Source organism: Alexandromys fortis, unplaced genomic scaffold (genome assembly GCF_014885135.2).
Source record: "Alexandromys fortis isolate MF-2015 unplaced genomic scaffold, M_Fortis_MF-2015_v1.1 scaffold_381, whole genome shotgun sequence".
NCBI classification, from domain to species: domain Eukaryota; kingdom Metazoa; phylum Chordata; class Mammalia; order Rodentia; family Cricetidae; genus Alexandromys; species Alexandromys fortis.
This window is the reverse complement of record NW_026068276.1, coordinates 54175-81682: the sequence shown is the minus strand read 5'-3', so window position 1 is coordinate 81682 and position 27508 is coordinate 54175. Positions and strand designations below refer to the sequence as shown.

At 43.1% G+C, this 27508-nt stretch overlaps 2 protein-coding genes across 3 annotated transcripts in view; both read right to left on the bottom strand.

Annotated features, from left to right (window-relative positions):
- Pla2g4c (phospholipase A2 group IVC) overlaps nucleotides 1–14597 on the bottom strand; it is a 45686-nt gene extending 31089 nt beyond the window's left edge. The window contains exons 1-4 of one of the 2 annotated variants that reach the window (XM_050132090.1): nucleotides 14146–14597; nucleotides 9416–9526; nucleotides 3876–4023; nucleotides 2720–2883 (exon numbers count right to left, since the gene is read on the bottom strand). In XM_050132090.1, coding sequence (XP_049988047.1) covers nucleotides 2720–2769 — 50 coding nt within the window. In that variant the 5' untranslated portion in view covers nucleotides 2770–2883; nucleotides 3876–4023; nucleotides 9416–9526; nucleotides 14146–14597. The remainder of the gene's footprint in view (nucleotides 1–2719; nucleotides 2884–3875; nucleotides 4024–9415; nucleotides 9527–14145) is intronic. The other variant, XM_050132089.1, reaches the window with a different exon arrangement.
- A 4203-nt stretch (nucleotides 14598–18800) lies between these two features.
- Lig1 (DNA ligase 1) overlaps nucleotides 18801–27508 on the bottom strand; it is a 35992-nt gene continuing 27284 nt past the window's right edge. Inside the window, 9 exon segments of the mRNA XM_050132088.1 lie at nucleotides 18801–19036; nucleotides 19130–19222; nucleotides 20962–21105; nucleotides 21736–21789; nucleotides 22561–22713; nucleotides 23931–24013; nucleotides 24169–24313; nucleotides 26227–26298; nucleotides 26788–26898. Of these exon segments, the coding sequence (XP_049988045.1) occupies nucleotides 18953–19036; nucleotides 19130–19222; nucleotides 20962–21105; nucleotides 21736–21789; nucleotides 22561–22713; nucleotides 23931–24013; nucleotides 24169–24313; nucleotides 26227–26298; nucleotides 26788–26898 (939 nt within the window). The 3' untranslated portion in view covers nucleotides 18801–18952.

Sequence of the window (27508 nt, the reverse complement as noted above, 5' to 3'; positions counted from 1 at the left end):
TTTGGAGGCAATTTGGGAACCCAGTGCAGTGGAAACTTCCTAGAATCTATGAGGCTGACACTAGTGAGGACTCCTGGTAATGGAAGACATAGAGCCTGAACTATCCATGTTCTGTAACCAAGGAAGGCTTCAAGTGATGGGACTGGGGCAACAACCAAGCCACAAAACCTTCAATCTACAACCTGTCCTGCCTATAAGATATGCTGAGCAATGGTGGCTCAGAACTTGTGGGAGTGGCCAACAAATAACTGGTCTAATTTGAGACCCTAACCACAGGAGGGAGACCATGGCTGACACTACCTGGATGGCTAGGAACCAGAGACTGAATAGCCCAGAGACCTAGGATAGGACTAAACATGTCAATGAAATGACTACTAATTCTGCTATACTCGTAGATGGCTGCCGAGCCCTGTCTTCATCAGAGAGGTTTCCTATAGAAGCTGATGGGAGCAGATGCAAAGATCCACAACCAAACTTTAGGTGGAGCTCAGGGAATCCCGAGGGAGAAGGAGGATTGTAGGAGCCAGAGAGGTTGAGGATACCCAGAGAACATGACCCACAGAATTGACTAAGCAGGGTTCACATGGGCTCACAGAGACTGAGGTGGCAATCACAGAACCTGCATGGTTCTGCACTAGGCCTTCTGCATATATGTTGTCCTTGTTTAGTTGAGGTTTTGGGGGGACTTCTAAAGTGGGAGTGGGGGTACCTCTGACTCTTTGGCCTGCTCTTGGGACCCTTTTCCTCCTACTGGGTTGCCTCATCCAGCCTTGAAATGAGGGTTAGTGTCTAGTATTAACGCATCTTGTTATGCAATGCTCAGTTGCTATCCCTGGGAGGTTGCTCTTTTAAATGGAAACTGAGAAGGAGTGAATCTAGGGAGATGGAGGTAGTGGGGGGACCGGGAGGCATGGAGGGAAGGGAAATTGCAGTTGGGATATATTGCATGAGGTATGAGAGAAGAATAAAAAGAAAAGAACACTTGCTGTTCTTCCAGAGGACCCAAGCTCAGTCCCTAGCACCTGTATTAGGCAGCTCACAACTGCTTATAACTCCAGTTCCAGAGGATCCAACACCCTCTTCAAGCATCCAAACTTATATACAAATAAAAATAAATCTTAAAAGAAAATTCAAAGAACACACAATAGTTCAGCAAGAAATTTTGTCATGACTTGTTGAAATGCCAGAATTCAGGATATAATGGCTACAAACACCTGGTGCCCTCAATATTTTCAGGGTCTGTATATGCAAATTCAGTGACCCTCTGAGAAACTTACTGTTCCATTAAAGAGGCCAGACACTTTCCAGCCACTATCCACTGAAGAAGACAGTGGATCACCTGCTCCCAGAACTGAAAGCCAAGGGGATGTGTGGATCTCTGCAGGTACCGCGATGTCTTACATAAGAGAACAGGACACCTTGAAGTATGGGTGTCTGCAGAGGGCTAGTGCTGGTCTGGAATCAACACTCCATGGATACTGAAAAGTGGCTGCATTTTATAACAGCATAGCAGAAGGCAGTTCAGTGGTTCTCAGAAATGCTGCACAGAAAAGCTGGCATGGTGGCTTATGCCTGTAATCCTACCACTTAAAAAATTGACATAAGAGGATATTGATTGTGGATCAAGGCCTCACAATGATGCTTGATCTCAAAAAGGCAAAAGAGAGAGGTGGGGAGATGACTTACTCAGTAAAATGCTTGCTGAACAAGAAGATTTGAGTTCAATCTCTAGCATCCAAGTAACAAAGCAGTGTGTGCCTGTAACCTCTGTGGAGGTGAGGATAGGAAAAACCCAGGGACTTGCTACCCATCTGATCTACCTAAATCTGTGAGCAACAGTTTCAGTGTGCGACCCTGTCTCAAAAAGTAAGGTGAAGAGCAATTGAGAAAGACATCTGATGTCAAGTTCCGAGCTGCACACATATATAAGCAGCAAACAAACAACTGCAATGTGACCCAGAAATTTCAGTCCTAGGTATATAGTCCAAGTAATTCAAAGCAGGTATTCAAACAAAACCTTGAAAACCAACCTACAAGTTGTTCATAATAACTAACAGGCAAAACCAACCCACTGTCATCAAGTGATGAACACCCAAACAAAATGTGATCTAGTTGAGTGATGGTTTATCACTCAGGAATCAAAAGTTTCCTGTACATTCTACATTGTAGGTGGACCTTACAAAGGAAATCCTCAGTGACAGAGACAAACACAAAGGTCATATCTTATATAACCACCCTACATCGAGAACAGGATCTAACACACAGTGATAGGAAGCAGGTCAGTAGCTGCCTGGGACTGGAGAGGGGGAGAAGTGGAAGAGATGTTTAGTGCGGTAGGGGGTTCCTTTTGGGGTGCTAAAAATATTCTGAAATTAGACAGAGATGACACTTGGACTTCCCAGAAAATGTGATAATTGCTACTGATTTGTTTACTTTTACATGATCAAGATGGTAAATTTATGTGTTTTACCCCAATAAAAAAATAAGTAGTTAAGAAACTAAACTTCACCTGTTTGGAGGGCTTCTCTATGATAGCACTTGCCTTCAAGTCTCATGATCTGAGTTTGATTCCTCAAACCCACATGGAAGAAAAAAATGGCTCACATAAATTGTCTTTGACTTCCACATATAAACCATACCACATGCACACCCTTCATATACACTCTAAATAAGTGAATGTGATAAAAACCTTAAAATTTAAATTATACTCATGGCTCACCGCTTATGTATACCGGATGGTTGTGACGTGGGAGACTCTTCAGGGTTCATCTTCTCAAATTCTTCAACTACTTTCAATATTGCTTTATTCTGTGGCGCAGTCACGTCCCACTTTGTGGTGAGTTAATGGAGTTCAAAGGTCAGTATTGACTCTAGTTGTGGTTTCTGTATAAGTAAACCTAGATGAGTATTCTTTAAGGCACATCAGTCGACCAGTACAGTCTTACTTTGTAGTGATTATCTGATAAATGTCATGTCATGGGTTGAATTCAAGTAGTCATTTTAAAAAAAAAACTGAGGTGAGGCACAGAAAAGAATATCTGGGTCCTTGTTGAAAGCCTATTAGAAGGTTCTCTGGCTTTGAACCAAATATTTTTGTCCCTTCAGCCACTGGCTCTCAGCCCAGGAGGGCAGTGATTCACTCAAAGTGAGGTTATTGATATGGCTGCTGGTAGGATAAGGCTAAGCTGAAGGGCAAAGGCACATCATGAACATACTATCTTCCTGGAGGACAGTCCTACCCAATACCCCACCCTTAGGTTGGAGATTCAGAAGACCAGACTCCTTGGTGGACACTGAAAAGGAGGCTACCTTGACTACACCCCAACCATTTAAGAACAATGGATTCTAGGGCTAGCCATGACACCTGCCCTGCCCTGCCCTTGCCCTGCTCCAATCTAGAAATTCCTCACTTCAGAAATGGCTTAGATGTTTCAAGTCTTTGTAGAGTTTGCTAGAAGATGGACTGAGAGACTGGACACCTGTACCTCTCCAGCTTCCCCATACACGTCCATCTCCAAAGACTCCTCTATCCTGAGGGATGAACTAATGAAAAGAGCCAAATTTCATCAGACAAAATTAGCTCTGGGGAAAGAAACTACCAGTTGAGAGTTGCTATTGCCAGTGACTATCCGTGCTGATATGATTCACAAGTCAACACAAGATTGACTTTTTATTTCAAAAAAGGTTGCTTTTATTCAATTTACAAAATTGCTCCATCCCCGTACTACCTGAATTTCTTGAGCAATTTAGCTGGTAACTGCTGTCCCCAGCAAGGACCCAGCACCTTCACTATCAGGGTGTCAAAGTACAAACAATTTCAGTGACACAAACACATATAAGAGAAAGTTTGGTTAAAGAAATATTTTGGTACTTACAGACCCTGGGGAATCTCCGCAGGCCTCCAGCACAGGGGAAAGATAGACAGGAGAGAGTGACAACCGGCAGTATATACTGGGGCTAGCTCTGGGGTTGCTTCAAGTTATCAGGCAAATGCCTGGGTGGTACATTTAAAGGAAACCCAGCCTGTAGAGGGAGAGGAGAAGGGTGCTTTCTAACTTTTATCTGTGTTGCAAGCTGGCATCCACTGGGTGTGGTAAAGAAGTACCTGGAAATTGTCAAAAGAGACTTACTTGGAAATGTTGTTCTTGAGATTTAAGTTAAACATTAAGAAGTACAAGCACCCACACTAAAGCTATATTTTTTTATGAGGATGTTATTGCTTCAAAGGAATCACAGGTTCTCTCACTTCTACCCCTGATTTTGCTGATTTTTCAAAGCAGTATTGCATATGTATTCAGGTTTTATTAGAGCTTTCAATTTCCCAATCCAACTTTTCTGGGATAATAAAAACTTATGTTAAGTGGAAATGTGGTGTTATCTGTGTTATAGTTTCCATCGTAACTGAGATTATACTTGCTACTAGTAAATTTTGTTCTTTTAGACATGACAAGGAAACTGCAACTCATGAAATCTCGACGGAATGGTTGTCCAAACAAGACCTGTAAAATGAAAACTCTAGTTGACATGTAAACACGAGTGGGGAAAAACCTGACATGGCCCCACCCCTAAGTGAAGAACTACTGGCAATGAATGACTGCTGGGAGGGAAAGGCAGTCTTCTTCTCAAAGAACGTGCCAAATAGGTTATCAAATCCAAAGTGGTCCCCAGAAGCACATGCACATATAAGCAATATTAAATAGACTCATTATGGCGTATGTGGTGCGGGTATGGGTGTGTGATTTATGTGAGCATTAAAATAGAGATCAAGTATTTGAGGGAGAGATGCAGCAGGAACTAGAGTGAGAGATGGGAGATGTGGAAATGCTGTAAATACAGTATTTATATAAAATTCTCATAATTTTTTTAAAGTCCCTAATAGGTTGACCATGTTCCAGTGGCAGGCCACAAATCCATGAACATAGGAGCAACACAATGGGACTTGATGGGCGGGGAAATTAAGAAGGACACAAAGTTGGATGGATGGGGAAAGAAAAATGGATCTGGGAGGAATTGAAGAAGGGTGAATGTGGTCAAAATACACTGCATAAAATTCTCAAAGAATAAAAGTTTTAAAAACTAGGTTTTGCTCTTTGACAATTCCATACATGCATATATTGTGTTCTGGATCCACTTCTCTATCCTCTCTTCCTTCCCACCCATGCCATCTCCCTTTATTCCTTACTAATCTCCTTCCCATATTTACTAGTTTTTGTCTTTAGTGTCAGCTATAGAGGGGGAAGTGGCTCACCAGACCCTACCACTTACTCTTCATCTATTGGCACTAATAGATTCTGGAAGAAAGGATGTCATGGTACCCATTGCATACACACTGGTGAGTACACCAGGCTCTGACAGGTCCCACCTCAGGGACACATGGACAGCCCTAGTTTGAGTCTATGAAGCTGTATCTGATTTTACCCTTCTACCCTCTCCTCTCCTCCTCTCTGTTGATGCCGCCACCATTAAATATCTCTCATATCTTTTCATTCTCTTGTGCTCTCTCTCCCTCCCCTTTCTCTCTCCATCCTTTCCTTTTTGGTTTTCTTAATGCCTTGCTCCTCACAGCCATTTTCTTGGTAGCATTCTCAGCATCTACCCTGTTCCTCCTTTTTTACTTCTTTCTCCCATCTCTGTTCTGTACTCAACAGTACCCTAAGAAAAATACTGGCCTGAGACCAAGTGCTGGCTCCATTAAGCCAGAGATAAACCTCAAGTCCCTATCTCTTATGGTTTTCAGGCAAAATGTCACCACAGGCTCATATTTTTCAATACCTGGTCCCCAGTTGATGCCACTGTTTTAAAAGCGTGTGGAACTTTTAGGACACAGACCTAGCTGGACGATGCAGGACCACTATGGTGAGCCTTCCACATTGGAGGCTAGCATCCCTTCTGGTTTAGTGCTATGCTTCATGGAAAGATTAACTAGATTCTCAGTGAATCCCAGCCCCTATGACAGGGTCCCAGCACCATGCCTTCCCTATCATGGTGGGTACCTATCCTTAAATCATGGGTCAAAGGAAATGCTCTCTTCCTTAAGTGGCTCCTTTCAGGTCTTCTGTCACAGGTATGAGAAATATAGTCTTTGAGTTCAGCTCCCTCATCTTGACAGTAGGCAAATGATGGTGATGTTCAAATGACAAATGTGGAGGCTGTCCCAGGACACAGCAGCACACTGAGATTGCCTCCCACCCCACTGCTCCAATCTCTCCTGTTCACTTACCCCCTCTTTTATTTCTCTTCCTTTCTCCTCCTTATTCTTGGCAAAGCACAGCACTTAAATAGGTGACTTGTAATATTCTGTGTTTGCAAAACAATGTTACTTCCCATTAATTTCTGCAGAAAATGGTTACTTAAATCCCCTGGGTCACAGGGCCATTGCCTATAGATAAGGACATTACCCCATTATTCTGCAGAAAATAGTTACTTGCCAGAAAGATCATTGTCTTCAAAACAGGGACATTACTTCCTTTGATTTTCAAGAAAATACTTAACTAACCAAGGTCTTAAGGTTCTTATCTGCAAATTATAGACAACAGCATGTCTTGCAGGGTGTTTACATGAGACATGAGTATAATCACTTACAATCTACCTTGCACACAGTAAGCAACATCTATATGTAAATGATTAATCTTATCAGTTGACACCAGGTGGTGGTAAAAGCCAAACATGAAAAAGGAATGATGTGAAATTCCTTTCTACTCTTTGGTTTTTGGTTTGGTTTCTTTTTTCAAGGCAGGGTTTCTCTGTGTAGTCTTAGCTGTTCTGGAACTCCACTCTGTAGACCATACCAAGCTGGCCTCAAACTGACAGATTTGCCTGCCACTCCCTTTGATGTGTTGGCATTAAAGGTATATGCTACCACTACCCAGCCTTTCTATTATTCTTAAGAAACTACATTTTTCCCACTTCAGGCAACTTGTTACTGATTTTCTCATATCTTTCCAGAATTAACATAGGAATTAACAAATAACAAATGTATAGTTGTATAATATACAAACATATATATTATACATACACACTATACACACATACACACTATATATACACACTATACATGTGTATATCTCATGTACATGTATTTGTTATATATACACTATACACATTCACCACACACTACATATAAATACTATATATACACACATACATACTACTCATATGCACACACTATAACTATAAACTATACATATAATTTACATATATGCTGCACATATGTATATCATATATACATGTATGCACATACATAGACAATATGTACATCCCTGCATACTTACATCTATATTATATGAATATATAACACGTCTATACTATATAAATATATATATATGAGTACATACATAAATATACTACAAATTTACAGATTTATAACATCCATACACATCTTCATACAATATATATCACTACATATTTACAGATATACACTATATCTGTATTTATAATGATAGATACATATATGCAAACATAAACACAAAAGACATATACTGTGTATTCTCATATGCACATATATATCACATATGTATGCACTGTGTGTCTGGTGGTATGCTAGTACACTTTTAACAGCTGTCTTTCTGTAGCAGGAAGATGTTACCTAACTTGAGTTCATGGGATACAGACTATGACCCCCGGTTTGATAACAGGGACCCTGGCTTGCAGTCCCTGGAAATTCTTGTGGAGGCAATAGTCTCATCACAGGTGATTTCAAGCTTCCATCATGAGGACTGTGGAACTGAGAAGAGGGGCCAGACAGAGAAGAGGAAAAAGACCAGTAGGGGAATGGGAGAATGAAGGAGAGCAACAAAAATTTTGTAAAGAAATGCCACAATGAAACATACTGCCTTGAATGCCAATTTTAAAAACTAATTTTTAAAAATGTAAATAGTCACTAAGGGCCAGTGTGATCAGGCTTCAGTTCAGCACTTATGATAACAAGGAGAGAGATGAGAGGTGGGCACAAAATCCATGAGGGGTTTAAAGCCCCTAAATCCTTAGGCAAGGGAAAGTACAGGGGCCTAGGTTAGGAAATATGGAGAACTGTAGAATTCTAGATGCTGTCCAGTGATCCAGAGTAGAGTGTGGGAAAAACCTGGGTGTCTGGTCATCTGCTGATTTGGCACAGTCACAAAATCTAAATGGCCCTGACAGCTACCAGTTACTTTTATTTTGGCACCATTCACCATGAAAGGGAGGAAAGAGATCAAAGGTATCCCAGAAAAACCAGTCTGCATTGATGGTTTCAAGCAAGCATTCCTCAAATGATTAACCACAATTGCTGGCCAAGGGCAGGGTCAGGATTTCTTAGGCAAGGTGCTCAGGGGTGTTACCATGGCCAAGATCTGTGAGACAGAGAAAAGCTCCACACAGATCTCCAAAACCAGTTTTTTATACAGCCCACTACATGCAGTGACAACACAAGCTAAAACAGGGGGTTGATTTCAAGTCTCCCAGTCTCATCAGTACTGACACTGTTTTCTCCAGGTCAGCTCCAGACAGCAGCAACAATGTGATTCCCATCCTAGAACAATGATGGAACGGGGCTAATTCCTCCCTGAAGAAGAATGTTCCTACTTTTATATTAGTTTGCCACGCCTTTCTACTAAATCACTGGAAATATTTCTGTAGTTATGAAAATCTGGAATTTCCATTCAAAAGATTTATGGTGTGTTTCTCCTGCTATTTATATGAATTCTTTAAGCCAATTTCTTTTTGATGTTTTGTTCATGGTGAGAATAGATATTTGACAAAATTTGCTAAGACCATTCACAAATGTTATAAGTCCTGTTACAAATTCATTATTCAAGATAGAAAGCAGGATTCATTTCATAGGTTCTAACAGGGTCTAGGAGCCAGAAGCAGTAGTTCCTGTTTCCAGTCCCCTCTTTCCCATCATGCTCCACTCCTGTCAACAAAACCTATTCCAAGTGAGGGGCATAGCATAGCCTGCAAGTAGTGACTACACAGAGGGCCCTCCTCCTCGCTTTGCAAAGAAATCCTCAAGGCTGCATGTCAGCATAAAAAAGTCTCGCCCCCCCCCCCAATGGATTCTCGGCTTTTGATAATTTAAAGAAAATCCTGAACATGTATTCCCAGACACATTCATTTTCTGTCTGCTGTCCCGCTTCAGTCTGGGTCACCATTGCTGTCACCCTGTCCATCTCCTCAGGAGATTTCCAACTCCAAAGCCAGTTTTGATTTTTAAGTGAGTCATGACTGTGATTCTAATTTATATTCAGAGATTCTTACACTCAGATGACCTGCTCTCATAAGTCATAATTCTTTTTGCTTGGTGATCCTATCTGAATAATTACCTTTTCCTCTTTAGAAATCTATATGTCCAGGGTCTTTTGACTTTTTGAAGATGAGTATTTTCCTGCAAAGACAAGAACAAAACCCTGCCCCAAACCTCAAGAGGTTTCCTTACCTCCTGTGTTGTCACCTCTGAGGATGAGCCATCATTTCTCTTTCTCAACAGCTTTCTCTTTTTCAAGACAAATTTTTATTAATTTTGATGGTATCTATAGCTTTTCTTATCCTGTGGAAACAAGAGCAAAACCCCTTCCCCAGTGAGGTCAACAAATCCTTGAAATACACAGGCTTATTTGATTCAGAAGACCTTTATATTATTCCATATCTCTTTTTTGCTCTTGTTCCTTTCTCATTAGCATTAAGAAAATTCAAGGTTAATAAAGCATTATATAATCTATTTCTAGGGGTATTTTCCATCCCTTTCTATTTGTTTAAAATATCCTTTATAGTTTGATCTTTCTATAACTGTCTGACCTGTAGGATTGGTTGGTATACCTATAATATGCTTTATATTATAATAAGCAAAAAACTGTTTCATTTTCTTAGAGATGTATGCTGGACCTGATCTGTCTTTATTTGTGCAGGTATACCCATGACAGACAGCCATAACTTCTAATAAATGTATGATTACTGAATCAGCTTTTTCTGAACTTAAAGCAGTTGCCCACTGAAAGCCTGAATAAGTGTCCATGGTGTGATGTACATATTTTAATTTACCAAAATCTGCAAAGTAGAACACATCCATCTGCCAGATTTCATGCCTTTGAGTACCCATTGGGTTACTCCCTGCAGCCAGCAGTGTTTGGTTATAGGAAGGACATCTCTTTATAATCTCTTTAGCTTGTTGCCATGTAATAGAAAACTTTCTTTAAACCTTTGCTATTGACATGTTTCCTATGAAATTCTGAGGCCTTAAGTACACTTCCAATCAATAATCGATCAATTTCTGTATTACTTTGTGCTAGAGGACCTGGCAATGTATATGGGACAAAGTCTATTCCTGATTATATCTTGAACCTGTGTGGATAATGACGTCAATTTTATATCATCAGGTATAAATTCAGCAGTTTCAAAATGCAAGACAACCCTTTCTGCATATTGTGAATCAGTAACTATATTGAGAGGTTCTTTAAAATGCCCTAGTACCATGAGAAAAGCATATAATCCTCACTTGTGGAGAGAATAAGAGCTTTATTCCATCTTACTTAAATCTTCTGATTTGTAACCTGCCTTTCCTGATTTATTTGCATCACTATAGAATGTACAGGCTCCAGTTATTTGGTGTGTCCTGTACAATGCAGGAAAGGATCTAATTAGTTCTCTTTATAAAGTCAATTCTATCACTTTCGGGTTGTTATTAATCTCTCCTAAAAAATTAGCACAAGCTCTTTGCCAAGGTTTACTGTTTTTCCATAATTTTTTAATTTTATCAGTAAAAGGCACTATTATCTCTGCTGGGTCTATTCCTGCTAGTTGACAAAGTCTCAATTCTCCATTTATGATTAATTCAGAGACCTTTTCTACATAAGTTTTTAATTTTTTACTTGGTTTATGTGGTAAAAAGATCCATTCTAAGATACTATCTTCCCTTTGCATTAAAATTCCTGTAGTGGAAATTCTGGAAGGCAGTATGACTAGACTGCAGTTAAGATTTGGATTCACCCTATCCACATGCGCCTCCTATAATTTTTCTTCAAACGACAATCAATACCTTTTCAGCTTTAGCTGTTAATTCCCTGGGACTACTTAAGTCTTTGTCTCCATCTAAGGTTTTGTTTAAATGAACTATTAGATCAGGTGTTATCTCAACAGCTGGTCATAGATTGGAAATGTCTCCGAACAATCTATGAAAACCATTAAGAGTGCACAATCTGTCTCTCCTAATTTGTGCCTTTTGTGTTCTAATTTTCTGTAAACCTATTTTATAACCTAGGTAATTTACAAAATCTCCTCTTTGAATCTTTTCAGGAACAAATTTTAATCTCCATTTTGGCAAAACTTTCTTTACTTCATCAAACATTCTAAGTATGTACAATTGAGTCAGACAGCAAAATGTCATCCATGCAATGGTAAATTATAGATTTAGGAAATTGTTTATGTATTATTTCCAATGGCTGACTTACAAAGTATTGGCAGAGGGTGAGGCTATTGAGCATTTTCTGTGGGAGGATAGTCCACTGGTATCTCCTAGTTGGCTGAGAATTATTATAAGTAGGCACTGTGAAGGCAAATTTTTCTGTCCTTTTCTTGTAAAGGTATAGTTAAGAAATAGTCTTTTAAATCAATAACTATAAGGGGTCATTCTTCTCTATTAAGAGAAGGCAGAGAAATTCCAGATTGAAAGGGCCCATGGGTTGAATTACCTTGTTGACAGTTCTTAAATCTGTCACCATTCTCCATTTACTAGATTTCTTTTTAAGAACAAATAAAGGAGAATTCCAAGGGCTGGTTGATTCTTCAATATGGTAAGCATCTAGCTGCTCCTGTATCAGCTGTTCTAAAGCCTACAGTTTGTCTTCTGTCAAAGGCCATTGTTTAACCCATATTGGATTCTCAGCCATTTTAAAGGTAGGACTGTTGGTACCTCTAAAGGTTTGTCAATTGTTTTGTGTTCTTGTATAGCCTGAATGGCTGGTAATATTTGTGTATAGTACCTTATAATATCCTTCCCAGAAATAAGTTTCTGGGACCGCAGGAAGGTTAACCTGGGTATTTCATTGCTGCAGCAGGTCAGTACCCCATAAATTCAGTACGATATTAGCCACATATGGCCTCAGCCTTCTTCTCTGTCCTTCTGGCCCTTGTGCTTTGTTTCACTTGTAATAGGGTTCCAATTCCTAGGAACTGAACTTCTGCCAATTTGGATGCCAAGATTCTCGACTAATGATACTCACATCTGCACCCAAAACCCACAATTACAATGCCATTTATGCGTACTCCTAGCTTTGGTCTTTGATCATTTATAGAAGTCTTCTAGAACATACGTTTCCTATTTCCTATTAGAATTTTTGATTCAGTCTCCATGTTTATTCCATCATCCAGAACAGTATGGTTTGTTTGTTTGTTTGTTTGTTTTACAGAAGGCACTGGAATTTTTAATTTCCTGGTGAGACATGTTGTCCACAGTGACTGGGAATGACTGGACCACTTTTGAGTTGGGGGCCTATGAGAGACCCCCAAGGAGTTTCCCAATGGTATTGGGTTGCCTGGGTTTTTGTTGTTGTTGTTGATCTGCATTCATTGGTCCAATGTCAACCCTTGCCACACCTCCTACATAATCCAGAATTTTTTTTGCCATTCTCAGAGGAGACATTATCTCTAGGAATTCCTTGTCTACAATCCCTTCTCAGATGTCCTATTTTACCACAATTAAAACATTTAGCATTTTGATGTCTCATACTTTTGGAAATTGCTTCTCCTACCCAAGATTCAGTATTATAGTCAAATGTCTCAGTGTTTATTGTATGTAGGATCCATTAATCCACTGGTGCTGATCTAACCTTTAAAGGCCCAAGTATCTTTTTGCATTCTAAGTTGGCATTTTCAAAAGCCAGAGATTCAATAAGTACTCATCTAGTTTCTGGGTCTGTTACTCCTATTTGTATAATTTTAGCTAATCTTTGTAAAAAGTTACTAAAGGTTTCTCTCTGTCTCTGTTTAACCCTGGTATATGATTCATCTTCCTGATTCTTGAATCCTGTCCCAACCATTTATGGTTGCTTTGTGGCATAGGGACAAGGTTTGTTCATCATAAAAAGTTTGAGGCTAAGGGTCAGCAAAGTGTCCTTGCCAAGAATTTGATCTTGGGTAGTCTTAAGTCCTTTGCTTTTCCCTGTTGTTCTAAAATTTTGGCCTCTTCTCACAAATAACATTTCCACAGTAATTGTGGCCCATCACCCAGGACTGCTGATACAAATTGAAGCCAGTCATGTGGAGTGGCCTTATTGCTAGAAGCCTGTCTTTACCATCTCCCTAACAAATGCTGAATGCAAGCCCTAAGATACTACTGCTTGCTTAATTTCTTTTAGATTTTTCATTCTTATAGGTATCCATCTACCTTCTTTGGATCCTTTTGGGGATTTAGAACTTGATGCTTTGTCAGAGTAGATTACAGGGTAGGAAGCTAAAACCCTGGTGTACTGACACGTAATAGTGAAGTTAAATCCTGTCCTTGTAACTTCTTTCACTGCTCATCAGCTCCAATAATTTCCTCAATCGCTTTAAATCTTTTTACTACTGTGTTTTTAAAAACCTGAATCTCCTGGCCTATATATATTTCTAGTGATTTCACTGAGGCACCCAGCCTCTGGTCCTCATTCTGCACATGTGATTCCAAGGTTTGAAGTTTTTCCTTTAAAGATAACATCTCATCCTTGGACATTATTTGAATAGTATGCAGACTGCCTTCCTGGAGAGATACTCCATCTGTTAACCTATCATAAGTTTTTAACAGATTTTGACTGTCAAATTCAATAGTATGAATTCTTTCAGATAATTTTTCAGTACTCTTTAACATGAATTGAATTTTGCCTGTCAAATTAATGTTATCCTTTTCAATAGTATTAATCCTGTCAGCTAGCTTTTCATTATTGGTCTGTAAAGACTGTATCATTTCTAAAAATACCTCATTCTTGACTTTGTTATCAAACCATTTTCTTAAGGATATAATATAAAGAAAAAACTGAGTCCTAATATCCAATAAATGGATGTATCCCAATAACCATAGGAGTCCTGCAAAATACACTCCATAGTATCAGCAAAAAGGTTATTAGAATTTTGTACGGTAATTATTGGCCATTACACAACTTTCAAGTTTACTGATTTATTTATTAATCAAATAGTTACCTTTGTTATTATATTTAGTAAATTGTTGATGTAGGAGGTTCTTCTATTTCATTGGTTGAATAAAGAAACTGCCTTGGCCTTTTGATAGGGAAGACTTAGGTAGGCAGGGTAGACAGAACAGAACTCTGGGAAGAAGTGCAGAGTCAGAGATTGCCGCCATGGAGCCAGCTGCCAGGTCAGACATGCTGAATCTTTCCTGTTAAGCCACGACCTCGTGGTAAAATACAGATTATTAGAAATGGGTTAAATCAAGATGTGAGAATTAGCCAATAAGAGGGCAGAACTAATGGGCCAGGCAGTGTTTAAATAAATAGTTTTCTGTGTGATTATTTCAGATATAAACTAGCCGGGCGGCAGGACATGTCCCACCACTCCTCTTACTACAGATTGTTTTAGGTGTAATCATCTTTATTGTCCAGCAGGTTTCGCGGTTGCAGCTGCATGGCGAAGATTTGCAACTGATGGCAGTGCAACCGGTGGCGACAAGAACAGTCCTGTGTGGCTTTGGTTTTCAGCCTTGGTGCCTGACAAATATGCTTGGCTTGACAACTAAAAGTAATTAAATCAATTCCACACACAGAGCAACGAGCCTAGAACTTATAAGCAGGGAGCACAAACCGTAAGCTGCACAAGTTGCCACACAGCAAGGAACGAGGTAGTGAGGGGTGGGGTGTGCGTGAGCCTGGAAAATTTCCAAGTCACCTCACTTAGCTCCTCTGTGGCGGGGTTTTACAAAAAGCCCACTTAGTAGGTGAAAGCGAGAGGTGAGCAGGAATGGGGGGGTGAGACCTTCTGGGCTGTGGACCTTTGGACCTTTTAGACCAGTCCATCCAGTAGGTGTGAACTTGGCATCTACATGGGGCACCAGATGAAGACAGACACTAAAAAGAAATCCCACACTAGCTCAGAATTGAGTATAGCAGAGGGTTATTTATTTAGGGGTAGACTCACACATCACAGTCATCTTCTCAGGAACAGCAACCAAATCCAGCAGCCAGAAGAGAGAGGGAGCATGCACTTTACATCAGCATTTATATTAGAGGCCACTCCCAAATGAGCTGGTAACTTAGAGGCTACTGGCTGAAGGAGTTCCTACAGCATCCTGGTGTGGATAAGGTTCTTTTTTACCAAAAGACATAGAAAATAACTGTACCTATGAGGGGAAGCCTTAAATACGAGCCTCAGTACCCCTCAGGGCTCAGAATTGGATGTCTATAGCAGGCAAGGAACTGAGGGTAAAAAATTAACTCAAGTACATTACCTCTGCATGTTCTCTATTTTTCGTGTGAGGGAGGAAAGTGAAGAGGTGTGGAGTAGAATTAGGGGAAGAAAGGAGAGTAAGGGGAAGAAGTACAAAAGTAGTGAGGTGAAGATTAAAGAGTAAGGGCTGATCTCCACAAAGTTGCTAGTTTTTACAGACATAGTTGGGAAATTCCATAGGCAAGAACAATAATATGCATATCAAAATTACAAAGAGGGCAGGTAGAACCTGACAAAGCTGTACTCTGGAACAGGTGACCTGACCCAGGAAAGAGCCAGCATTCAAGGGGAAGTACCTGACATTCCAAACCAGTAGGTAAAGTTACTAAATGTCCCTGAACCGAACTCACCCATTCTCCTAATCTAATCTCTTTTGTGATAACCAGCTTTGGGGATGCCCGGATTTGTTGGTTAGCAAAGGTGGAGCACGCTGCCTTTCTCTCAGTCCTGTCTTCTATAGAAATTTCTATGTGGTCTGTTAGCAGGTAATTCTGTGGGACTGGTTCTCTGTAAATTTGACTATTAGAGCAAAGAGTGAATGCCATCACTCCAAGGCCTCTTGGCGTGGGGGAAGAGAGCAAGGTTGCTCCACTGGCTGTGTAGAAGACACACTGCTGAGGTGTTTTGGGAACAAACCGCATTTCAAAGGGAAGAATCATGGCTTCACAAGGTTTCCACAGATAAGACAGAGACTTTTCCAAAATACAAGTGTCCCCACAGCTCTGCAAAATGGGTTATTCCATGTGTACATGTACATATACACTTCCTGTGGATCTGCCTATTGGTCTGTCAGCTGTGCATTCACTGTAGAGTCTTGTGGGCTCCAACATGAACCAATAGAATAGCTTCATGGGAGGGGGTGGATGAAGTCATGCATGAGACATTTAAGACAAAGTCTGACTCATTTCATGTCCATTCACAATTGGGTGGTTTACAAACTCCTTCCCAGCAACCTTTGTAGCAGGTGTAATCATGTGACTGAGATCTGGTCATTCTGATTCACCTTGAATTGGGAGTGTCGCTTCCAGTTCTTCAACCCCCCCCCCCCATGTTGCTCTTTGAAATATACTCAAACCCGTTCTATCATCTTTCCACCTAGACAGGCCTGTGACAACTTTTAAGATGAGCAGGATTTTACTCTCTGGGGAAAGATTATTGAGCCCATTGCTCATCTAACTCCAGGTTTGTTTTTTCAGTGTCTACATACTCTAGACATCAGCATGATTCCTTCCTAGCAGACTCTATTGTAATAGGTTCCATATTCTTATGGGTGTGCGTGAGGTCCACATGGCATACTTACAGTGAATATGAGGCCTGAAGCAGAGAGCTCAAGCTAAATTCTGTCTCAGCCCTCCCCCATTACTCAGAATTTCCACCTGTTAAATGCAAATCACTTATAAACTAGAGGGGCTCACTGGTGAGAATGAGAGGAAAATCAATGGCAAGGCAAGGCAAAAAGCCACTTGGTTCAGGCTCAGGTTTAACACAACTAGATCCCACGAGTACTGTGCTGGCCGGAGAACATTAACCCCTGTGCTTCAAGCTCCTTCTTGCCTCACTTTAACTCTTTTAACAGCCCAGGCAGGATGCCAATTGTAGCCAACACAAGACCCCAAAGACAACTGTTTCTGTGTGTATATACACATGCTCCTATTGGTGTATTCATGTGGGTGTGCAGGTACATGTTTGCTTACGTATGCTCAAAGTTAGTGTCAGGTATCTTCCTCAATCAGACTCCACATTAGTTTTTGAGGTAGGTCTGGTCTTTCCCTTAATCTAGAGCTTGGCAAATCAGTTCATGAGCCACAGGGATCCTGCTGTCACTATTGCTTCTATGCTGGCATTATAGGCACATACTACTATGCCTGTAAGCAAATCTGTAGGGCATTTTCTTGATTGACGATTGATGTGAGAAGACCTGCTCATTATGGGAAGTGCCACCCTTGGGCTGGTAGTTCTAGGTGCTATAAGAAAACAGGTCAAAGCCGGGCACCGGTGGCGCACGCCTTTAATCCCAGCACTAAGTCAGAGGCAAGTGGATATCTGTGAATTCGAAGCCAGCCTTGTTTACAGGACAACAAGGGCTGTTACACAGAGAAACTCTGTCTCAAAACACAAAAAGGAAGGAAGGAAGGAAGGAAGGAAGGAAGGAAGGAAGGAAGGAAGGAAGGAAGGAAGGAAGGAAGGAAGGAAGGAAGGAAAAGAAAAACAGGCCATGCAAGTCATGGGGAGCAAGCCAGTAGGCAGCACTTCTCTGTGGCCTCTGCATCAGTTCCTGCCTCCAGGTTCCAACTGTGACTTCCCTCAGTGATAATGAAGCGAACCTATAAGCTAAAACAAACCCTTTCCCCCTGAAGTTGCTTTTGGTCATGGTGTTTTATCACAGCAATAGAAAACTCAACTACAATAGTCTTTACTGCGTCCCAAGAGAATGGCTCTAGCTGTGCAGACCTGTAAATGTCTCCTCCAGTTGGTGGCCAGAGACTTGCTGCAGGTCCCTAGAAAGATGCCAGGGCCCAGTTCTTTCTGGAACCATCTCAGAAAAGCAGGGCTTTCTAGAAGATTCTCCCTCTCATCTTAGGGGCCTTTCTTTCACATCTGCCTAAGTTCTATAACACATCTCTGTCTTCTCCAGCCTCAGGTGACTTTCAAGGAGGAGACAGGCTAGGGCTATCTACGCCTTTGTGAGGACCACAGTCCCTCCTGAAGCACAAGAAAAAAGGAAAGGAACACCGCAGGATGACTAGCAGTGATGCCTAGTCTCTGGTCATGTGTCAAAGGAAGCTGGCACTCATCTAGTACTTCTGAGCACCTGTCATACACAAGACATTATGTTCAGGGCATAGCCATGAGCAAAGCAGTCAGTCACTTCCTGATCTTGTGGACTAAAGACGGAAATGCTCAATTGCGGATTCTAAGATGATGCCTGGTGGCAAGATGGTAGGTGGCACACACTGGAACCACACACCTGGCACTACAACCACTGTCTCCCAAGAGACAGTATTAGGAAGATATGGAACTGACTGCCAGCCAGGCCACTGGATTGAAGCCATGAGTGCTGGTGCTCTTGACCAGGGAGCTTGGTGGCCCCTAGCAGTTTCAATGTCCTCATCTATGATATTTGCAGAGACAGCATGACACTGTCAACCTGCCAGAGTACCGGGCGTTCAAAGAAGTTAAAACATGAAGGCTCTCAACTACTGCTATTAAATGATTAGCATTAGTGACATGTGGCTATTTACAATACAATGTATTGTATTAGTCTTAGGTGGCAATGGTCATGTGTTGAGTAGGGAACTGGGAACCTGTGCAGCACCAGGCATGTCATATACTATACCCCGTGTGAGCTCACAGAGTAATACCACAGAGCTCAGTGTAGACCTCCTCACAGAGCAGGTATTTAATAGTCATTTATTTAAGAAAATGAAACATCACAGTACCAGTATCCCACCCCTATTTCCCCCACACACACACACCAGTCAACACCACCAAGCAATTAGTACCCAGGTTCCCTCAATCTCCACTCCAGGCCCAGGAGGCCAGGGGGTTAATAGCAGTCCTCAAAGTCGGAGTCCAAGTCTGAGCTTTGCTGGTTCTGAATCTGACTCTGCTTCCGGTATAAACAGGCCACCTGAGGAAAGGGTAGAGGGTATCAGCAGCTCCTGCCAACTACTCCTACCTCTATGGCTCCTGGCAAGAACCAACCGCCTTCCCAGGGCCTCACCTGGTCACTGGTAGTGGCTTGCTCTGGCTGCTTGTCTCCACGGACACGAATGAACCGAGGGAAACGAAGGGAGATACCTTTTTCTTTGTCCACCTGTGGGAGAGAACAGTCATTGTGGTGGGGGATGGCAGGTTCTGCAGGGCTCCAGTTGCAATAATCTGACAAGTGATTCCCTAGTCTCTTCCTCTTTCCTGACTTGGGCCTTAGCTTATGGGACTGAGCAATGGGCTGTAAAGGTTAAAGAAGGTGTCAGTATGTTTGAAATCTTGGTACCCAGTGTGCTGTAACACTCAGGAAATACCAGCTGCTATTGTTATCTGTGCTGTTAGCATCCTGATGAGGACAAGTACTGAAAACCAGCTAGCAGCTCTCAATTGTCAAGTAGCTATGAGCCAGTTACCTCAGCTCTCTGTGATGCTCATTCTCACCTATGAACATAGGCACACAGATTGGCATTTCTATGAGGCTTAAATGGGCAATGTGCCAGTTACTAAGCTATGGCTGCATCACTAGAAGTGTGTAGGACAAAGGTCAACTACTTGCACTTGGTACCAAGGGCCCTTGCTCTCTAGTATATAGTAAGTGTGATTTAAAGAGAGAGAGAAAGATAAACCAAGCCTGGAACAACTTGCTTGCAACCCCAGCTGCTCAGGAAGATGAGGCAGGAGAATTTCAAGTTCAAGGTCTGTGTGGTTTGATAAGAATTTGTCTCAAAATAAACAATATCAAAAGCACAAAAACAAAAACAGAAACACGGTAAAAATAGAGGAAAGAAAGAAATGTATGATAGAGCATAACACCCCAGTGAGGGGCCAGGGATGGGGCTCAGAAGTAAATCACCTGCCGAAAGTCCCCCAGTAAGGATCTGATCAGCAATAGAGAACTTGCCCAGCATGCACCAGGCTCTGACTTAAGTACCAAGTAACCCTATGATGGAGGTGGGTCTTGTATCTTATCTGTTGCTTTCATTGGTTAATAATAAAGAAACTGCCTCGGCCCTCATAGGACAGAAAATTAGGTAGGTGGAGTAAACAGAAGAGAATGCTGGGAGAAAGAAGCTGAATCTTGGAGTCGCCATGATTCTCCCGCTCCAGACAGACGCAGGTTAAGATCCTCCCTGGTAAGCCAGCTCGTGGGCTACATAGAATATTAGAAATGGGTTAGAACAATATGTAATAGCTAACCAATAAGAAGCTGGAACTAGCCGGGCCAGGCAGTGTTTAATAGAATACAGTTTCCGTGTAATTATTTCGGGCATAAGCTAGCCATGCGGGCGGCACGCAGCCCTGCCGCTCCTATTTCAACAACCCTAAAAAGCAAAAACCCAGGAGGTATACTTTTCAAACTACAGGTATGATTATACTCAGAAAGCATATGCCAATAATGCTTCAGGACAGGAAGAACGGTCAAAGGAAAAGCCTTAAATTTGAGTGGTACTATCTCCTGTGTGCTGCCTACTGACTGCTATAGCCAACAAGGCTACATCACTGATCTGTTCTGACACTGGGACATTAGCCACGGAACTGCAAAACTTGGTGGCATGACAACGAATTCTGGGTGAAGTAGCAACTTCAGTCATGAAGGAAACACGGAGGGGGGAGGGGGGCAAGCTGAATTTTCACATAAGTCTAGGTTCTCAAGTTACTGCAGAGACGAAGGTCAGATGCTACCAAAGGGAACAATGTCACTGTCTTCTTACTACAGCTGAGAATATCTGATACCCAAATATATTCACAGCTTTTCAATCAACACACAGGAAGAGCATGACCCAGAGTGCCTCCCGATCAGTTCTGCCTTCCCTCCTGGAGTCTTTCCCAGACCCCAGCACTCACCAGGCCCCGTGCAGCAGGGTAGATGGGAGACAGAGAGAGATCTGCACACTTCACCTCCCACACGACACTGGGGTCCAGCCAGTGGTCTGGAGCCACTGCCCCATCAATTCTCACATAGGGGCGTGGGGTTGGCAATACCAGGGCCTGCAGTGAGCAGAAGGAAAGGAGATGAGGTTAAGCCTCAAAGCCAGGGCTTTGGGAGAGAGGGATTAGAAATGAGGGAAGAGAAGAAAGTAGAGATGTTTCTCTAAGCAGTCCTTAAGACAAAGAACTAGATATGGAGTATCCAAAGGAAATGGAAAAGGGAAGAAATAAGACACCATTGGGACTGAGAAGGAATACTAAAGATACAGAGAGGCAGAACCTCAGAGAGACATACACACACACACACACACACACACACACACACACACACACACACACGAAGGGGGAAGTTTGAGGAGGGAGGTACAAACCTAGGGAATAGCAGAGAGATATCCAAGAATGGCACAAAGATGGGGTCTGACCTGAAAATACCAATATACAGGACAGAGATTCACACCTCAAAATGCCTGAGACCAGTAAGAGAGATAGTCCTTCTCTAGAGGCTCACAGCACTTCTAAGGGACAGTTCCCAGATGTATGCTGTGCTGGGGCATGCAGTCCCTTGGCCAGCATCTCCAGGAAGTAGTTGGCAGATCTGGCACTTGAACCTAGATGTTCTCAGAATCCATGCTGTCAGCAGCCTGGCACAGGTGAGTGTGATGAGAGGCACTGGGTCGTCATGGGGCCTACCTTCAGGCTCTGGTGATGCTCCTCCAGCTCGTCATCACTGAATCCAGTTCCCAGCTGCAGGAGAATATGTCAAATCAGAAGCTCATCTGACCAGATAGGGTGATGCTAATGAACATTGGGCCAAAACTCATAGGAAATAAATGAAAGGCTGTACATGTCATGTACTGCCATTTGTTTTCTAGGAAGATCCATCTCCTCTGCCGTGTCTCTCCAATGTCTAGGCAAGATCTCTACCACTGAGCCACAGCCCCAACCCCTCACTGGGGGAGTCTAGGCAGGGGCTCTACCACTGAGTCACACCCCAGCCCCTCACTGGGGGATTCTAGACAACACCTATACTGCTGAGCTACATGCACTGACCTTGTGACTCTCCTACCTCCCAAGACCTAGGATTACAGGCTTGCACCACCACTCACCACTTCTACTCTTAACACTACCAGCAAACTTAAAACTATCATTTAGGAAATGCTAAAAAGGAAGTAGTCATAATCTATGCTGGCAGCTAGCATTAAACCAGTTATCTAAGTTCCTAGCTAGACAAGTCCTGTCTGTACTGATAGCCGTATTATTGTTTGCCTTCTGTCCTAACAATAATGCTTTTAAAACCCCATTCTGGATTAACACTGTAAAAATGCAAAAATATTGCAAAATGTATTTTTGGCCACAGACTAGTGCCCAAAATATGACAAACTACAAGCCACCTGATCACATGGTTAAATGTGAGATATGACTCATTTATTCAGAGACAGTGGACCTGCACATGCACATCTCAGAGTGTAACTGTATCCCTCCCCATCATGTGACCAGCACCCAACTCCCCAGGACCTTGCATATGGCCTGCAGCTCTTCACTCTCTTCATCATAGGCAGCCAACAGGAAGCCCCCATACCGGCCAGCACGCTTCCCCCGACCCAGATAGGCACCAATCACCACAAGATCCAGAGTGTCACCCACACCGTCAAGGTAGTCCTTCTTCAGCTGGAGAAGAGAAGTGAGGGATGAGAGGGGAGAAGGGCAGATGGGCTTGTCCTTAAGTACTTGAGAACTCCGAGGAAGAGGAGCAAAGCTCATGGGGAAGCTGCAGCTGAAAGGACTTTTCATCTTGAAACAAAGCAAATGGTTGGAAGTATGTGAGGGGAATCATCTTTTATCTTTCCAGGCTGAGCAGTAATCTGGATTCTCCTGCCTCAGTCTCCAGAGTGTTGGGGTTACACTATGTGCCACACCCAGCTCAGGGGTCTTCTTGTTTCCCTCTTTGCTTCAGTCCCCAAACAGTCAAGTTAACTTACTCAACCCATTCCTTCACACTTACCCTTCCACTCCAGAAACACTTATGAAGCACCAGCTAAGTGCCAGACAGGCACGTAAGTAGGTACAAGAGTGAACTACTGCTAAGGCAGGGAAGGTTTACACACAATGAGTTGCTTCTAGACAGAAGAAACAGACCACAGCCAAGAGGAAATGCACAGCAGGCCTAGCTTGCCCAGTGATCCAACTGCCTGTCATCTTGTGCAAGAAAACACTCCCCCACACCCTTCTCACTTCTGCCCAAACCTACATCACACTGGCTTATTCTCTATAAAGTGGCCAGAGTACCTCTGCAAAGTGACAATAGGATCAGACTTTCTCTGAGACCCTGCTGACTTCTTGAAACCTTTAGAAAAGAACCCAGTTTTATCTCACAGGGCCCAAGGTGCTACAGTCTACAGCCTGCTCCCCTGACCTCCCCTGCCCACCCTGTAGCCTCCTGGCCCTTGCACCTGTGGCTCTCCAGTCCAGCTGCTCTACCCTCATCGTCACACGGCCCACCCCTTCCTGCTGTCTAGAGCTGGACCCAGATGTCCAGCTGGATGGCTTTTCTGTACCCAAGCCCTCCCTAACCAGGGTGACTCTATCCTCATGAGCTCACCAGAGACGGTTTATCTTGGAACAACCCTGAGGACTCTCCTTTGTGTACTTCATACAAGAATGACACAGCACAGGGAGCACAGAGACCTGGCTTGGCTTCCTCACCCTGATATAGTTCACAGGGAGTGGCAGGAAGAGCCAGTAGCCATGCTTTGCTGAGGCAGGACATGTGACTGGGCTGGAATCATATAACGGGACTCATGCTCAAACAGGAAGTGTTTGGAGACTCCGCTGCATAGTGGGGACAGACATCCATACTGGGGAGGCCAGACAGAGGCCAGAATCACCTTGAGCCAATTGTGTGACCTCTTGGCGATCTCATAGGTGGCATCAACATCCAGGGTCTTCACCATCAGCCCCTCACAGGAGTCTGTAGGAAACATGGAAGCCTGGTTGCGAACCAGTGGCTCATGAGGCCTGAGCAGGCAGGATTCCAGGCCAATCTCAGGGGTTGGGAAATGGAAACGTGGCCAGCCCAGGCTACAGAAAGGTTTCAGACCCTGAGAGAGATCTGGTTGTACTCACCCTTCACCGACTGCTCCAAGAACTCAGCGATCTGCTCGATATCTTTGGTGTCCAGGGAGGTGGCGAAGACAAACTCGCCCTCTGTCTCCACAAAGTTTTCCCGGAGCAGTTGCCGGCGTCGAGACAAGGGCTGGCGAGTCAGGGACTGAGGAGAGAAAGTGGACAACACTGAGGAAATAAAAACAAAAAAAGCCCAGACCTTGACAGTGTACACAGGGGCCACACATAACACATGGTTACAGAAAGCTGAGGAAGAAGGAGCCAGCGGCCAGCAGGACTGCCACAACTCTAACTGCAGGTGGAGGGATCAGAGAAAAGCAGAGCCCCCTAGTATGCTCAACTCAGGATTACCTAATAGGAAGCCATCATCCAGCCAGCCAGAATGAACACTTTGTGGAGTTATAATTTAGTGTTTATCTATTATTAATTTGTTTATCATAATATGAAGATATGGGTACCCATGGCATATGTGTGGAGGTCAGAGGATAATTCTGTGGAGTCAGTTCTCTCAACTTAACACAGGTTTCAGGGACTGAAGTCATGTTACAAAGCTTGCCAGGCAATCACTTTTATATGCTAAATGCTGTCTCGTAGGCCCCATTTCTTGTCATTTTTAATACTACCCAACAAAGGTTAGAGCCATGAAGTTAATACACATTTTCAAAAGGATCATCCCCACACTAATGAAGGACTGAGAATCTCCTTCGAAATGAGAAAGTGATTATCAATGCAATGGTCCCTCAATATCTATGGGAATGAGTCTGGGAGCCCCCCCCCATCCCAGTTATCAAAATTCATACATGTTAAGGTCCTTTATAAGCAATGGTGAAGTAAGTTAGGTAGGGGTTGATGCCTGCTTGCTAACTCAGGAGGATGAAGCAAGATCACACACATACAAACTTTATAAACACAGACCAGACAGACAGAACCTGAATAAGATGTTATCTATCCATGGGAAAGCTAACCTCTGTTAACCTTACTTCTCTAAAACTCATCTGTCTGGTCAAAACAATCTGCACTCTGTGGCTCAATTAGCCAAAAATGTATAGACCATTATTTCTCCTCATAGCCCAGTGACAGATTCAGGTCTGGACCAGGTACAGAGATTTGACTGGAACTGCCCAGACAGAAGACATCGAAAGAGAAGTTAAGAAAAGAATGGGAGATCTTGTCACTCAGCCCAACCCCCTAGAGCACACAGGAGGAGTTCTCTCCAGGCTGGTTAAGAACGATTTCTGTGACAGGAATCATCAGCTTCTTCCCTAAGTGACCATTTTCAAGCTTTCATTCTTAAAACCCTTTATAGCTTTTTTTTAAAATTTTTATGTTTTTAGCAGATACTGGAGATATAAGATGGTTTCATAAATAGTAGGCAGGTACTTTACTTCTGAGCTCCAGCCCCTCACTGGGGGATTCTACGCAGGGGCTCTACCACTGAGCCACAACTTGTTAAAAAGTACTTGAGGACTCTCTTCAAAGGGCTTCTATTTAGGGGTAGGGAAGAGGTGGTCATTACTTCTTGATATGAACGATATCAGAAATTTAAAATATAGTTAATTCATTTAAAAAAAAGTGCATTCAATATGTCAAAATAGCACTTATTTTTTTCCCCTTTTTATGTTCTGCAAACAGAGCTTACAGCCTTGAGCGAGCCAGGCAGTACCCTACCAATGTACTACACCTGCACACCTCCAGACAGTGTATATTATAAAACACATATCTACTTAAAAATAGTGTGAAGAGAGGCACTGGCTGATTAACAGTATGCGGACTCTTTTGCTCAACAGAACATAGGCTGGTTTTTCCACTGCTTCTAAAATCACTGAGAGAAAACTCCACTTCTATCATAGAGATGTAAAACTGCATGAGGAGACCTCAAAATCACTGCAAGAGGTCTGGGGGCCTCTGGCCTATTGAGCCCACACTTAGAAAGCCACTGCCTGAGCAAGACACAGCAGCTCAGTGATGGAGCAGAATCAGAAATGGGAGCCAGAGACAGCTCCAAACTCACTCCAACCTGCCACTCTGTGTGGTCACCTGTCACAGAGCAGAACTCACCTCTCCGTTGAGGAAGATGAGATCAAAGGCATACAGACACACCTGCACCTGTATCTCCGATGCATCCACCTCCTAGTAACAAAATAAAGAACAGGCATGAGGGAAGGGGAGGTGACCTTCTGTGCCCTATCCCATCATGCCCCTCTCCCCAGAGAAGGACACAAGTCCTGAGTGAGGATGGCTTCTGGGAAATCCTGACTTCATTCTCCTTCACTGCATGATTTGCTTTCCACCCTCCCCTGCTGCTAGCTAATGATGACAAAAATGCCACAATTCTAGCCAACTAGATATGAAAGAAAAGCCATCTGCGGTAACGGATGTGTGGCCTCCCCAATAGGCCTTTCATAGAGATATAGGAAAAGGACCCTTCTATCTTTCTTAACTGGGATCCTGGGGTGAGACTGCGATGGCTGGAATGATGGTAGTCACTACGCCAAGGCTAGGAGATCCACATCCAGATTCACTCTGACCCTTAGGGGGCCAGGCAGGACCCAAAGTCAGGACCGGGAGGAAAGAGACAGAGTGCGGCAATGCAACAGGGAGTTGATGGGCTGATGCTACCTTGCGCTTTCGAGTGGTGAGCACTTGGAATGGCTGGATCTGCTTCTTTTCCCGATCCCAGGCCACAGCCTCAGTGTCCAGGATGAAAGAAGTGACAGAGGGGAGTTTAATCTGCAAAGTGAGGATAGAGGTCAAAAGACAGACGCAGGCCAATGAATCCCTTTTCCCTCCATTGTTCTCATGAACCACAACTGACCTCAGCAAGATACAAAGACCTTCCTGAGTCCTCACTAAGGGGCACTAGCTTTCCTGGTGACTTATCATTTGGCAGCAGCACCCACAGAGAAACTTCCCTCTTCCTCCAACCACATTCAACTTCCCCTGAACCCTTGAGGTTCCCCTCTGAGGTCTCTGAGCCTCCACCTAACCACACCCTGCCTCAGCCACCCCAACTACTGGGCTCCAATCCTGCACTCTACAATAGCATCTCTGGCCAGCAGCCAAGGTGACTTTCACAAACCCTGATTATTACTGCTAGGCTTACTATTAAAAGTGGTATCACTTCTTTGGGCTCTGGAGAACTCTTCATCAGCCCCAGTCCTCTCTTCACTTCAGCAAATCAGCTGGCCTGTGTCTCTGAGGGGCAGGTATCTCACAGCACTGGGCCTTTGCATACCCAGCTCCCTATGCAATGTCTGCCTTCCTCCTTACCCTCTTTCCTATGGTCTGCCTTCCCTGGGAAGCCTTCTTTTCCCTCACTAAAACACTGGTACAATGCCAG